The sequence below is a fragment of the Mastigoproctus giganteus genome, chromosome 1 (assembly GCF_048544385.1).
Source record: "Mastigoproctus giganteus isolate SK-2022 chromosome 1, ASM4854438v1, whole genome shotgun sequence".
In the NCBI taxonomy this organism is placed as follows: Eukaryota; Metazoa; Arthropoda; class Arachnida; order Uropygi; family Thelyphonidae; genus Mastigoproctus; species Mastigoproctus giganteus.
Window position 1 is genome coordinate 130,108,565 of NC_143575.1, and position 15,426 is coordinate 130,123,990.

The 15,426-nt window shown below is 38.1% G+C and overlaps 1 protein-coding gene across 1 annotated transcript in view; it reads right to left on the bottom strand.

Annotated features, from left to right (window-relative positions):
• PolA1 (DNA polymerase alpha catalytic subunit) overlaps positions 1–15,426 on the bottom strand; it is a 662,965-nt gene that overhangs the window by 298,757 nt on the left and 348,782 nt on the right. The window contains exon 20 of the mRNA XM_090387531.1: positions 10,325–10,454. Coding sequence (XP_090243657.1) covers positions 10,325–10,454 — 130 coding nt within the window. The remainder of the gene's footprint in view (positions 1–10,324; positions 10,455–15,426) is intronic.

The window sequence follows — 15,426 nt, forward strand, 5'->3', positions numbered from 1 at the left end:
TAGAAGACAGAGAGCCATCTACAATCAACTGCAGTGAGACATCTGAGAGAAAACTGAATACCAATTACAAAAGACAGTTGGCAAAGCATAAGATGGAAACTTATTAAAAAAGCCTTCATATCAAACACAATCAAAAGCCTTTGAAATGCCAGGAGCAAAAGGATGTAATTTGGAGGAGGGGGCTAGATGGGCTGTACATTAAAGGAATGTCTTGTTCATTACATACTTAAGAAGATACCCATTTTTGGAATATTATTTGCTCCTTAGTCCACTTGAGAGGTTTCCCACACCACACTATGCACCCAATGTGATTTTTTTACCCAAGAAATTTGATATGAGAAATATAGTTGAAATGAAATGAAACTACACAAAAATTCTATCAATGTGCGACGGCCTTATCTAATTTTGGATTTCTGGTCTTTTTTGCACATGCACCAATATAAATAATCCCTCTATATTTCAGAGTCAAATACACACACAAACACTTCGTGATATTCCCATCACGTGAACATGTCGATCAACCGAAAAGCATGGTCTGCTAAAGGAAGGGGAACAGCTGTGCATTTTGTTTAATTTGAGTATTCATCCAAATCATAACTTTTAAACCGTTTAATGTTAATAGTTTTTAATCTTTTTAATTATTTATTATTTGAAGCAGTTTTAACTATTTATTATGACACAATGTCTTTTCGCACTCATGGTCTTGCTGCAGTGGTTTGATGGGTTTCGGGGTCGGGTTGTGGCTCTCGGCTTTCGATTCCGTTGTGCATCGGATTTGGTCGTATCTTTATGAGTGAGGGAATTCGTTAATTTGTTTTTTTCGCCTTTTTTTCATCTTATTTTATTTGTCACATATGGGAGAGAATTGACTGGAAGCATTCCACAAAAAAAGATTGAGGCAATCTCTTACTTTTTAACATGGTAAGAATATATCCAGATCCTTGACATAACGTAGCCTCGACAATGCCCCCCCGCGTACACACTACTCGGACTCCCTCCAGTCACTATCTGGCAGAGTAGAGGTAGCAAGATTATACACTAGTTGATCCAGAAGCCTCCTAAAGAGTTACCAATAGGTTAGGTCCGGTGTACTAACTAGTGGCCAGCCTGTGAACGCCATTTTAGAGCTGTACCTTCAAAATGTAAGGAAGATTGGATCTCGCCATGATGTCCATCACAACTTCAAAAGTCATCAGCCATACTGCATGATGGAAGAGTTGACCGGAACTTGGCTCTGAAGACTAAACTACGGTTCCACCACTTCAAGCTTCCAATAAGCAAAGTGGTAGTACTGCACTGGTTGATAAGTCATCCACCATCTAGCATTGTCTGGTAACACCGAAGAACGGCATTCCTCCCTGTGGTGTGGGCACTACACCTCGACCCCTGCGTACGTTGGTTCACACCTGGGTGGTCACCCACAGTGTACTTGTGCATGGAGGTTATACCCAGGATTACTAACAGTCCCACCATCGTGAAGGCGCAAGTAGAGGATTTGGCTGTCACAGACCGTATGGACTTCGCCGAATTTGGGTCCACTTGATTTGAGTGTCACCCGAATATCAGTTCCATCAGCATTTTAGACTCCCAGGTAGCAAGTACATCTGAGAGAATGTCTGTGACAACTTCAAGGACTAGCTTACACTCTTCCATAAAATAAACACATAACCAACAATGTTACTGTATTTACACATTGTTCAATGATGTTTAAGTTGCATAATTACATTTGTGGCAAGGTCACGTGATTTGATAATTTACAATTGCTTGCAATCAGCAATAGAGAACCTGAATGAGTTTCTTGGTCTTCCAGTTCAAAGCATTAATAATACACTTCCTGAAAACTATACAGCTCTCACAGTAGATTGCCATGAATGACAATATTAAAGCAGGAACCTTCATCCAATTTGATGCAGTTGGGAGGATTGTATTATTGTTGGTTCTGTGGCCAGCAGGATTTAAATTATCTGGTGTAATCAGCAGGGCAAATTTTGTCATTGCAACAATTTCTCCAAGCATTATCCTACTTTTAAACAAATAGAACTGCCAAAAAGGTTAACCACCATATATTTTCAATGCTTTAAGGGGAGGGATTTGTTTCCGGTTGAGATTGGAAGAAGCAGGGCGAGCATGACGTAAAATTGCTGCAGTTTTCACGTGAATTGTGTTCGCTACTTCTTCAGTGAAACGTGTTAAACACGCTTCTACGCCTTAAAGCAATATCAGTGATTTGTGGGTTTCGTGGGGGAACGGCAAATTTCATACCCAGAATCAACAGATCTACTTGTTCTGTAGGTAACTGCTTGCTGCTTAAGTTCAATAGAAATTGTGTGCAATTTATGGAAGCGGTACTATGCAGATGACGAGATTCAAGAGACTCACCAATTAAAATTTCGAACTTACGTTTTTTGTGTACAGCAGCGAACAGATTCTCTGACAGCATGGGAACACAAGGTATGGATTATATTGGAGTAAACAAGATCAGGAACCAAACTTCTAAGTTCGACTAGCAGGACTGCTTTACTGGTTGAAGCATTTTGTAAATCTCAATGAAGGTAGCCAATCCAAATGTTGAGGGTCTTGAAACAAGACTTATCCATCATAATCCTACCAGCGGATAAAGGGCATCAAACAGTCGTATTGAATTGCACAGATTACGAGACGAAAGCTCTGTTGCTCCTGTAGGACACTTCTGTTTACCAACCCTTAACCATTCCTCCCATCAAAGCCTTGGAACAATGGGTAAACATCCTTATCAATGGTTGGTTTAAACAGAAGAAAATAACAGAATCCACACGTAATCGCCTCCGTGCTTCCGGCTGCCAGATTCCGCAATTCTACGGACTACCGAAAGTTCACAAAGAAGGTATACCGTTAAGACCCATTATCTCCTGTTGTGGCTCGCCGAGTTACAAGTTGGCAAAGTTTGTCTCAGGCTCCTTTCTCCCATAGTAGGCAAGACCACCAACGGCGTCTCCATCAGTAGTGAATTTATAGAACGGATTCGAACCATATCCATCTCAGAAGATCAAATCATGGCATCATTTGATGTAGTGCCGCTTTTCACCTCCATCCCAGTGCAACTTGCATCACATGTGCAAAAGAACTCTTGGATAATGACCAGACCCTTGGCAGCAGGACCGAACTAACAATATCTCCACCGCCCTCAGACTGGGCTTAACAGGTTGCGCAATTGTGTTCAACAAATCCATTTACCAACAGGTGCATGCACGGTGCAGCCATGGGTTCCCCAGTTAGTTCAGCCACGGCAAATATCGTGATGGAAGAATTAGAAGGCCGTGCATTTACGAATGTGCCAGATCCCATCAGCTTTTGGTGTCGCTACGTGGATGACGTGTTTGTGGTTATGCCCAGAGATTCAGGCAACTGGCTCTTAGACCACCTCAATTCTTTGTCACCTTTCATAAAATTCAGCATCAAACTAGAATCGGACAATATCCTACAATACTTAGACATCCTTGTCTGATGCGAGGGCTTGCACTTGAAGACAACTGTCTACCGTAAACCAATATGTGCTGGCCAATTTACCAACTTTTGGTCAGCACATGTGCGCAGACATCTTCTTGGCACTGCGCAGACCTTGTTAACCAGTGCCTGGACCCACTCTAGTTCTCTAGATGAGAGGTGCACCAAATTTGCTAAACTCAAGGCAGATCTTGCGAGGTGTGGCTATCCCACCAGTACCCTTGACAGGTGTGACCTATAGACACATGACCATGTAACGATCAACAAAAACATCCAAGGTAATGACTCAATTGTGACTCAACTTTATCCCATGCTAACCCAAACCTATCACAACAGGTTTCTAGGGTCAAATCACATGGGATAATGTGCATACAGCCTCCCGGGCAGGAAGTTGCAATCCCTCATCTCTAGAGTGAAAACACCGGTTCCTACCTTACTACAAAGTGGTCTAGTCTACTGCATCTCTTCCCACGACTGCACTAGCTGCTACATCGGGGAAACTGGGAGACTGCTCAGCAAACATCTTTTGGAACACGAAAGATCCATCCGTTTAGCGGACATAGAACACTCGGCCAATGCTGAACACTTCTGGTCAACCCGCTACGACATTCACCCACACCACGATGTTGTTATTGTAGATAGGTCCCGCCACTACCGGCGACGCACCTGGTTGTAGTTGTTGAACATCACATGCTCTAATACCTCAGTCAACAGAAGCAGTGGATGCAGTGTCCACCATATTATTGAAGCAACCATTTTGATGAATGACAAATGTTGGCAACGTTCACAGCCACAGGCTTCAACATCAAACAATTAACTATTGCATCACGCAGTTTCATATACATGACTGGCAGTACAAGCGTGTGGAACCTCATGTTCCACACTCTTAACTGTCAGTTTGACTGATGAAGGTAACCATAATAACCGAAAGCTTTGGTATATATTTAATATTTAATATATGTATGTTTTACAATTAGTATTAAACTTGTCATTATTTATTCTGTCTTCCGTTTTGCTCTGTGTCAAACAATAATCCACAATGATAATGAATCCTGAATGCACAGGCCTCTTTAATCATAAAATACATATTTATTTTTTAAGAAATCATAAAGTAATAGAAACCCATAACCACTTATTTTTTGTCTTTGGAGTAATATTCTCAACATTTATATATATTATTTTACTCAATATTTTTGACTAGTGGATAAAAATTCCACAGAATTTCTTCGGCTTTAACTTTTGTATTCACAAAATCTGCCAATATTCAAAACTATCATAAATATAAAAACAGTTATTACTGTTATATCAAACACAGTTGATAGAGGGCAGAATGCCTTTGTGAAAATCTACACATTAATAGACTTAATTTGTATATATCCCCTGGAAAATACCTTTAAAATGTAAGTATATGTGCATAATATGATCACAGCAGCAGAGAAAAGGCTCAAAGTAGAATACGCTGAATCGGGAAATAACTTCAAATAGCAGTTTTCCAACCAACAGGATTATGGGATTATGTTGTGTGTTACTTTAGAATACGCTGAATCGGGAAATAACTTCAAATAGCAGTTTTCCAACCAACAGGATTATGGGATTATGTTGTGTGTTACTTTAACATTTTTTTCAGAAGTCACTTGTAGCAGGACACGATACAGCCATAAGGGATGCCTTTTATGTGTGTGTGCATGTGTTCATTGCAAAGTTGATGATGGATAAGCGCAAAAATCAGCATTCTAATGGGATTAAATGAAGGATGGAACGATAGGCGTTATATGAGGTCTTGAAGCCCTAAAAGGATTAAAAGAGGGGGGGGGGGGAAACATCAAGTATTCAGTCCAATGCTTGAACTCATGTTCCAACATTACATAAAACAAAGACATCCTGCACAGCAGAAATCCTTAGTCCCACAGGAAGAAGCTATAGTTGGTGACTCAATTGTGACGTAAATGGAAAATATACTGTACAAAAAAGAACGGGTGGAATAGAACCAGGGTATCTCTGCTAGGGGCTAAAGTAGATGATATTGTATCACCTTTCAAGTGCATAAATGATGATCTGAAAAGATGTACACATCAGTACTAATGATAGTAAGAGTAGGAGATCTAAGAATTTCATTAAATAAAAAGCAATGTTAAGAAAACATCATGAGTTAGCACTGCAATTGAAACCAAAAGTTTCAGCAATTCTGCCCAGACACAATAGGAGGGAGTATACGGTGAGAGCTTTGTCAGTCAATTCGATCCTGGAGAGACTGTACAAGGCTCATGGGGTAAAATTTTTCCCAGCATGGTCTGCTCTTTTTAACAAAAGAGACATTGTTCTACAGGGATGCATTAGGTATGTCGGAAAACTGCTATCTTAGGGGAAACACAGAATAATAGATTAACAATAGTTAGGCAGAGGTAAAAAGTGATTTTTGCCTGCTTCTGTTGGAATGAGCAGCAGCCCGGATTGTAAGGTGCCAGCGATTTCAAGGACTGCTGGGTGTCATCATGGAATAAGTAAATACATAGGCTGTGTTAAGGTAACTAAGAGTAAGAACAGGTGAATGTATACTTGCATGAACACCAATGCTAGGAGCATAGAAAATAAATTTAATGAATTTTAAGTGCTAGTCAAGACATGAAATGTGGACACTGTTGAGATTTCAGAGAAATGGTCCAGATATATGTGATTCAAAATTTGAATCAAAAAGAGTGCAACATATGTAGAAATAATAGGGAGGATAGGTGAAGCGTTATGCTCCCAGCTATGAATCACATAAAACCTAAGGCAGTGTATCCAGTTGACATGGATGGTAAGTGTATTCACTCAGTTTGGTGTGACATAACCACTGGGAAAGCAAAAATGAGTAGGAGTGTGTTATAGACCTAATAATCTGATAAGTACAACAAACAACTGTACAGAGAAAAAGTGGGCCAGTAAATCAGAATGTCTTATAATAAGGGATTTTAACCTTCCAGATATTGACAGGAACTTATAGGTTTTTGACTTGCACACTAGCAAATCTTTTGTGAATTTAGATAGCTGTTTTCTTCAGAAGAAAGCTAGAGAGGCAACAATAGTGAATAATACTACTGATTGTATTATTGTATTATTGCAATTCTATACAGTGGAACCAACTTTAGTTGGTTCAACTGTATGGAATTTCAAAAGCAAACTGATGATGTTCCCATCATCAGTAAGCTTTAGGTACAAACTAAGAAATATTCTTCAAGTTACGGGCCTAAATGGATGTCAGATGAACTAATGAGACTCGTGACAGGGAAGGAAAAAAGTGCATGGGATGCATATATATATTATCAGGTGACAGAGAAGCCTATGACAGATATAAACTAGTGTGTAATCAAGTTACAAATTAGGTTAGGCAAGCAAAGGAAGATTATGGAAATCTTTGGCAAAGGATACAGAGAAAAACAGCAAAGACTTCTTTACTTATGTAAACACTAAGGAAGGGGGATGAATCAAATTGGTCTACTTGATATCAAGGATTCAACTATTGATGATCCTGATGTGGTTGCTGACAAACTGAATGAGTATTTTATTCTAAATTCCCACACAAGGAATTCTTTACAGAGATGGATGCCTAGAGTTTATCAAACTCTTTTGGGGAGCAAAATAATTTTGTAATAACTGAGAATAAAGTGGAAGAGAAAACGTTTAACATTAGAAAAGCACCTGGGGTAGATGGGATCTGTCCAATTATATTATGGTAGGCAGCAAAGGAAGTCAGCACACCCTTAGCCATAATTATGAAATTATGAGAGCATATCTCCAGTCTGTGAGACTGGAGATGTGCAATTTATCACCAATTCAAAATAGTTTATTGATTGATTTTACAACTTGAAGGGTGAAATGAGTAATTATACCTATTAGTTTAAATTCTGTTCAAATGAAAATAATGGAGTCACTGGTTACAGAAAGGTGAAAGATGAAATCTTAACCGAACAATCTGATCAGATAATACAATGTGGTCACAAGGGAATTGGATGCAAAAAAAAATTTTTGATATCTTATATTTGGATTTCAGGAAAGCTTTTCATACTGTTGCATATAAAAGACTGCTGTACAAATTAGAGCAGTGTGGCACTGGGGATAAATTTGCACATTGCTGCTATTCATAAAAGGTTGGTTGGGTGGGAGAAAACAGAGTGGTAATCAATGGACAATGCTCTTCACAGACTAATGTATTTGTTGGAGTCCCCCGGTGTTTGGTGTTGGGCCAATTGTTGTTTTCTACATTTCTGAATGCTACTGATGAAGGTATATCAGGCTCAATGTCCAAGTTTACAGAAGGTGTGCATGGTAGTTAATGGCAGAATACTACTGCAACAGGATCTAGAAAAATTAGGCAGATGGGCTGAGAAATGGCAATTGAAGTTTAATATTGACAAAATGCAAGGTACTGCATATGGGCATCAGTAACCCTACAGCAATGTACCAGCTGTGTAGTACTACACTCAGGGTAGTGGAAAATGAAAAAGACCTGGGGATAATCGTGCAATCAGATATGAAGTTCTCTGAGCAGTGCAGACAACCTGCTAGGACAGCTCATGGGGCTTTGTCTATGCTATATACAGGACAATTTCAATGAAGGATAAGGAGGTAATTATCCTATTGTATAAGCCAATTGTGAGGCCACATCTTGAGTACTGCATACAGGTCTGTAGGCCTCATTTCAGGAAGGACGTAGAGCGGCTAGAACAAGTAAAGAAGGGCAATAAGATTGGCGAGTGGAACGAAGGGATGCTCTAACTAAGAAAGGCTTCAGTTCTGCAAAGCAGTGTATGAAGACTAGGCACCTGCTAGGTAATCCAAATGAGGTGTATAAGGCCAATGCTGATGGCATTCTTCGTCTTGCTCAGACTACAGACAAGAGGGGACACAAATTCAAATCGAGGAAGGACGGTTGAAGAATAGATGTACAAAAGTTTGCATTTAGCCAGTGGGTTACTGAGTACTGGAACAATCTTCCATGTGTTGTTGTTGAAGTTGACAGTTAAATAAATTCAAGGGAGAATTAGACAAACTAATGGAGGGAATGGACAGGTGGAATGGAATTTTTTTTTCCCCCTGATGCAGTATAAGCTTGCTTTTTTTTTTTTTTTTTTGCATCATTTGCCACTACGAATACAACAGGATAGCATATACAATAGGAATAAATATTAATATGTCTAATATCCTTCTTCACGTTACTATTTTAGCAAATTATGTTGGATATATTTAATGTATTGGACCTTTATAGATGGTAATATGTATATATTGTATAGAATGAAGGGAATACATGAGAAGGGTAACTATTAGTTTGTTGTTACTAAATTGTGGTGTTATCTTATAATCATTTATTCTTAATTCCCCCCTCCCATTTTGCTCAGCAGGATTTTGATGTACCACATTTTGGAGTACTTTGGGCATAACATTTTATTATTTTTACTGACACTCACTGGTTTGGCGTTACTGCCTGCGGCTGTATAATTTTTGCTTATTATTAATGGGCAGTAAGTGAAAAGTAAATACTCATCTCCTCACTTGCAGGGATGAGTGAGGGAAAACAGTCTTTCTAGTGATTGCTGCTTCATGGTAGCAGAGTAGCTACTATAACAGAATACAACAGTCACTTTTTAGAAGCAACACAACCTACACCGCTTGGCTATTTTTACAAGGTCTGTAGCATCACAGGTACAAGTCAAAGTTTAACTGACATTCTAGGTATTGCATTACATCAGATATAAGTACTATGCACTCTCCATAGTCAAATTCTGCATCTCTTGTTTGAATGGCACCATGCCTCCAATCTTCTAACAATGACCACACTTGATGATGTTCACATCAAATTCAACATATTGTTTTCTAAACTCCTAGCATTAGTGTACGTGCAAAGATACAAGTACCTGTTTTTTCTCTGAGTAAACCTGCCACAGCTCATGTATATGCTTGTTCCACGATTGCAAGAGCTAGTCTTGCAATCTTGACATGTTGCTATCCAGGTTGCTGCATGAAACCCAATAGAAGCATTGCAAGAATCATACCCCTGCCCAGCTGCTGTTAATCTATTAATCTGTGTATTCCCCTCCCAATACTGCAGTTTTCTAAACCACCCAACAACCTCAATAACATCAGCAAATATTCTTGCAAAGTGTATCTCATCCCTGTAAAACTGTCCCTCCTGTTAACAATATCATAGTGAAAAAAATTCTACCCCATGAGCCATGCACAGTATCTCCAGGGCTGAACTGACTGAGAAGGCTTTCATCAGGTACTCCCACCTATTAAGTCTGGGCAGAACTGCAATTTAAAATTTAAGCCTTTTTAGCTTGAAATTTTTTGTTAAATAAGCCTTCAGAGCTACTCTTAATATTATTAATTCCATATGCATGACAATATTTTTGCAACTGGCAGACATTATCATTCTCTCTCTCTCTCTCTCTCTCTCTCTCTTATTTTAAACTGAGTTTAAAAAAACAAAAAAAAAAAAAAAAAAAAAGAATTAGAGGTAATAATAGCAAGGAAGAGGAAACAATCTGAGTATGTTAGCATTTCAGAAATCATTGTTTCCTCTCAGTAGTTAGCAGGTTTTCTTATAATCTTGACTCCCATACAACCCATTCTATGTGAATGCATCTGGAATAAGCAAACAAAGTTCCTAGGATACTTGCAGAAGAACAACAATTAAAAATTATGACACATTACCTTATAATAAAACAGACACGGCCTATAATGCATTTATTCATTATAGAAACATAAGTCAGAGGACAAAATATGAAAGGCAGGTTATCTTTGGATATTTAGTAACATTTTGTAGGAAAATAAATATACATATATAAAATTATTTAGTAATTACCATTAGATTGCCAGCAATATTAGTTATTTGTAGGGCCAAAGGAAGAATATTTAGTTCACACATCAAGCGAAGAACTAAACTGCAATCTAGCATTATCAAGTCAACAAACTTCAACAGTTTCTTAGAGGTGCTGAGGAATTTATTATAAAAAAAAAAAAAAACAGGTCAATGAATATTAGCAATTTCTCAGATGTTATGAAAGATAAAAGAAATTATTTTAAAAATTTATATTTAATATTGTTATAAAAATATAGTATACACATACTAAATTTTGATATTTATATATTAATACTAATGTTGGGATAACTAACTCTCCATGAGAAATTATATTATATTTATAACTTATTTTTTATTTCTTTTTATTAATTATTAACTATATAATATTGGTGTAAATACACCATAGTTAACCCATAGATTTGAGCTACGATTGTAGCGTAGAAGGCATCGTTTTAATTGTATCTCATAATGTGGTTTCCTTCACAACAAGATAGCTACTATTGAATTACTTCAAATAAATAACGCTTCTCTAGTAGAGAAGGCTACTGTTATTTATTTTCAGCGTACCACCACCCAGACGATCGTTTCAAAGCTTTTTGGCTTCGTCATCAGTGGGCGGGTAGGTAATACAATAAGCCATCTCAGTTGTGAAGTTATATCCACATTATGAGAGATGCCAGAAGGGTGTGGTGGTAATGTATTTGGAAAATTAAATGCACTAGGCATAATCCTTATGGGTTTTGATAATTAACTATATAATATCGGTGTAAATACACCATAGTTAACCCATAGATTTGAGCTACGATTGTAGCATAGAAGGCATCGTTTTAATTGTATCTCATAATGTGGTTGCCTTCACAACAAGGGTTAACTATGGTGTATTTACACCGATATTATATAGTTAATTATCAAAACCCATAAGGATTATGCCTAGTGCATTTAATTTTCCAAATACATTACCACCACACCCTTCTGGCATCTCTCATAATGTGGATATAACTTCACAACTGAGATGGCTTATTGTATTACCTACCCGCCCACTGATGACGAAGCCAAAAAGCTTTGAAACGATCGTCTGGGTGGTGGTGGTACGCTGAAAATAAATAACAGTAGCCTTCTCTACTAGAGAAGCGTTATTTATTTGAAGTAATTCAATAGTAGCTATCTTGTTGTGAAGGCAACCACATTATGAGATACAATTAAAACGATGCCTTCTATGCTACAATCGTAGCTCAAATCTATGGGTTAACCATGGTGTATTTACACCGATATTATATAGTTAATTATCAAAACCCGTAAGGATTATACCTAGTGCATTTAATTTTCCAAATTAATTATTAAAGAATACAGAAAACATTTATAATTATACTGCACACATATAAGGGCAGCTGTGGATCTCCTTAAGGCCGCAAGAGTGGCCACAAAAAAAAAGATATCAAAAAGTAAAGATGCCAAATAGTATCTTTCTGATGAAGAAGATAAATATATTTTCAGAATGTACACACATACCTTTGAAGGATAATTGTAATTTATTTATCTCAACAGCAGAGAATGATTTCATCTCCAAATATTCTTTAACACTCCAACTGACTAAGTATACAGAAGTAAAATTACTTAGGCAAATTTATATCTTAATAAGAAAAATCAAATAACTTTTTTATATTAAAAAAACAGTTGACCCATGTATATCAAACTACAAGGAACGACATCTATTAGCAGACTGTGCAAAAGTAGTGTGATCTGGTCAGAACTATGGAAATTTACATAGAGGCTGGAACATAACTCCATCATTCACTAATATTTAAATTAATTAAAAATGTGTTAAATACCACAATGTTTTCTAATTATGCATGTGTGTGAATGCACAGACATACACACAGCAACACTGTTCATCTTAAATTGTATTATAAAATAGTATATATTTCATAAGTTTTATGAATTGGTAATGCAAAGAAAGAATTCAATATAATAAATGATCAACATAAAGAATTTTCTAAATTTCAAATACAAATTAAGGGATCTTAAAATAGTCAAAATTAATATAATTTCTTTATATACATATTACTGACTTGGGTTCAGGTGATTAGGTCCAGAAAAAATAATCTGCAGTCTGTATAATGTCTGCCAATTGGTGATACAATACATAAACAGACTAATGCAATCATATTAAAGCAGGATAGGAGGATTATGCTGCTGGTAGCAGTTCACATAACTACCTATGACACCATCAACAATCCCTGTGGTTTATGATCTCTTTAAAAATGGGGTCAATGCATAAGCCCAAGTTATGACTGAAGCAAGTGGGAGAAGCAAAATTGTATAGTAATTCCAACCAAGTTGGAATTCTAAGTGCCCAACCAAAGGCAATGGTATGGCTGATAGTGACAATGTCATGTTAACCTGATTGGGATCAAAGTCATTGTCTCCAGAAATATTCAGCCAGAAGTAAATCATGCAAGCCCCCCACCAACAGAAGTCAAATGTTCATCTATTCAGTCTTGCAGATGCCTCTTGTTTTGACCCATGCAGCAATCAATGTAATCAGGGCAGAATGAACTGAAACCCATATAGGTCAAGCAGGAGGTGAGCTATATTGTCAGTATTGTCTTGTGAAATATACATTTGTAGAGATCATGTTTTATATGATTGATTTCTTGTTGTCTAGATGGGGTTATACCGCAGTGGGACCAGCGTAATGTAAGACAGCTTGCAGTGGAAGCCTTGTGTGCATATGTTTTAGGCAAGATTAGTTTTCAAGAACACAAGTTGATGATCTACAGAAAAATGAACTGGGGTGAAAGATAGAGAGCTAAATTTCACAATATATATGAAGCAATGCTTTCCTAAGTCTTGTAGCCATTTCAGTTCTGAAATAATAAGAGTTAGTCAATATTAATTGTAAGGGAAGTCTGTGACACATTCTCTAATAAAGACAGATAAAACAGAATCAGAGTATGTCTGCCAGCTGGAAAAATAGACTACGTGAATAACCAGTTTTGTGAAATTGATTTCGTGAAATCAATTCTGAAGGGTACTAAAGGATGTAAAGTTATAATACTAATGATTATAACAAACTAATCATGAAATATCAGGCATGCTAGAAAAATGTCTCAAGAAGGAGCAAAATGTACTTGTGTCTAAAATCCCTCCAAGACATGATAGGAGTGAATATACCTGATGAAAACCTTGTGGATTAACTCTAGACTTGACTGTGGAAAGCTCATCAGAGGATGATTTTTCTTAACAGACCTGTCCTAATTAATAGAAAAAACAAAGCAGAAGAGTTTTGTTTAGTGTCAATGAGGAGGACTTAAAAGGTTTAGGGAAGAGGCTAAATCAGCAGATTAGAGGGAGCCATTGGAATGATAATGGTTAGTGACACAGGTTATTTTTGTGACACAGGTTAGTGACACAGGTTATTTTATTTTTGTACAGAAATAAAAAATTAAATAAGTTTAAAAACCACCAGCAGTCACATACCACTGGCAAAATCATGTTTAAGCAATTATAAGGAATACATCATGATTATAAAATGCCAAAAGGTACAAAATTCAATTTGTCTACACAGTAATGACAGTACTCTAAATAAATCAATTTGAGCTTTTGATTAGGTCAATTAATGTTAATATGATAAGACTAACACAGACATGCAGCAATCAAGAGACTGGGAGGGAGCTACACTGATGAGCCAAAACATTATGACCAGTGAGTCGTTATGCAAATCGAAGCAACTGCAGGTGAACTACGGCACGTGCGCGATTTGGGACATGGTAGAAAAAACACCCGATACTGAGTTCCGTTAAATCAGTGTTACTCTTCTTCTTCAGATGGGAAAGGCAGTGGACTTAAGCAAGTTTGACAAAGGCCAAATTGTAATGGCCAGATGAACGGGTCAGAACATATCTGAAACAGCATAGCTGGTGGGATGCTCGCACTCAGCCAGGTTAGTACCTACCGAAAGTGGTCTGAGGAGGGGGAATCCACGAACTGCCGGCGAGGTGTTGGACGACCATGGCTCATCGATGCTCAAGGTGAGCGAAGGCTCTCCTGGATGGTACGTAGCAAAAACTTGCCGGTAATTGGAATGCTGGTGATGGGAGTAATGTGCATCACACCCTGCTAAAAATGCTCTAAGTGCCCATGCTAACCAACCATGATTCATCCTACACCTACAATGGGCACACAGGCATCAAAACTGGACCTTGAGTGATTGGAAGAAGGTCGTCTAGTCCGACGAATCACATTTCCTGAATTACGTGTGCATCATTTACCTGGGGAAGTGATGGCGCCTGGATGCACCGTGGAAAGAAAACAAGCCGGTGGTGGTAGTGTCATGCTTTAGGCAATGTCCTGCTGGGATACCCTGGGTCCAGTCATCCATGTGCCAGGCACGCTGACATCTACCACCTACCTAAACACCATTGCTGACCAGGTACACCCTTTCGTGGCAACGGTCTTCCCTGCTGGCAGTGCCTTCTTTCAGCAGGATAATGCACCATGCCATGCCACCCGAATTGTTCGATACTGGTTCGCCGAACATGAGGAAGGCTTCCAGGTGTCGGCCCGGCCTCCAAATTCCGCAGACATCAATCCCACTGAGCATCTGTAGTTTGTGTTGGAACAGCAACTCCAATCTACGGTGTCTTAACCATGGACCTTACCGGAGTTAAAGGATCTGCTGGTTATGTGTTGGTGCCAGATACCACAAGACACATTTAGAAATCTTGTAGCATCCATGCCTCGCTGGGTACGAGCTCTTTGGACTGCACGTGGAGGACCAACATCATATTAGGTAGGTGGTCATGATGTTTTGGCTCATCAGTGTATTCATCTTATCAAAAGCTCCCTAAATGTGATCAGATTGTACCCAGAATCAGCTCAAAATGGATGGTCATTCTGTGTGGTATGAGATAACATGAAGTAAAGAGAATATAATAATCTGGGTATGTTACAAACCAAACAATTCTGAGAAGTGTGACAAAATTCTCTAAAATGAATGGGGTTCCAACTGTGACTCTCAATTACGGGTGACTTCAGTCTAGACACTTGCACTCTGTAAATCATGGATGGACAATACTCCATGAAGAGGCAGATTTTTGGGACAT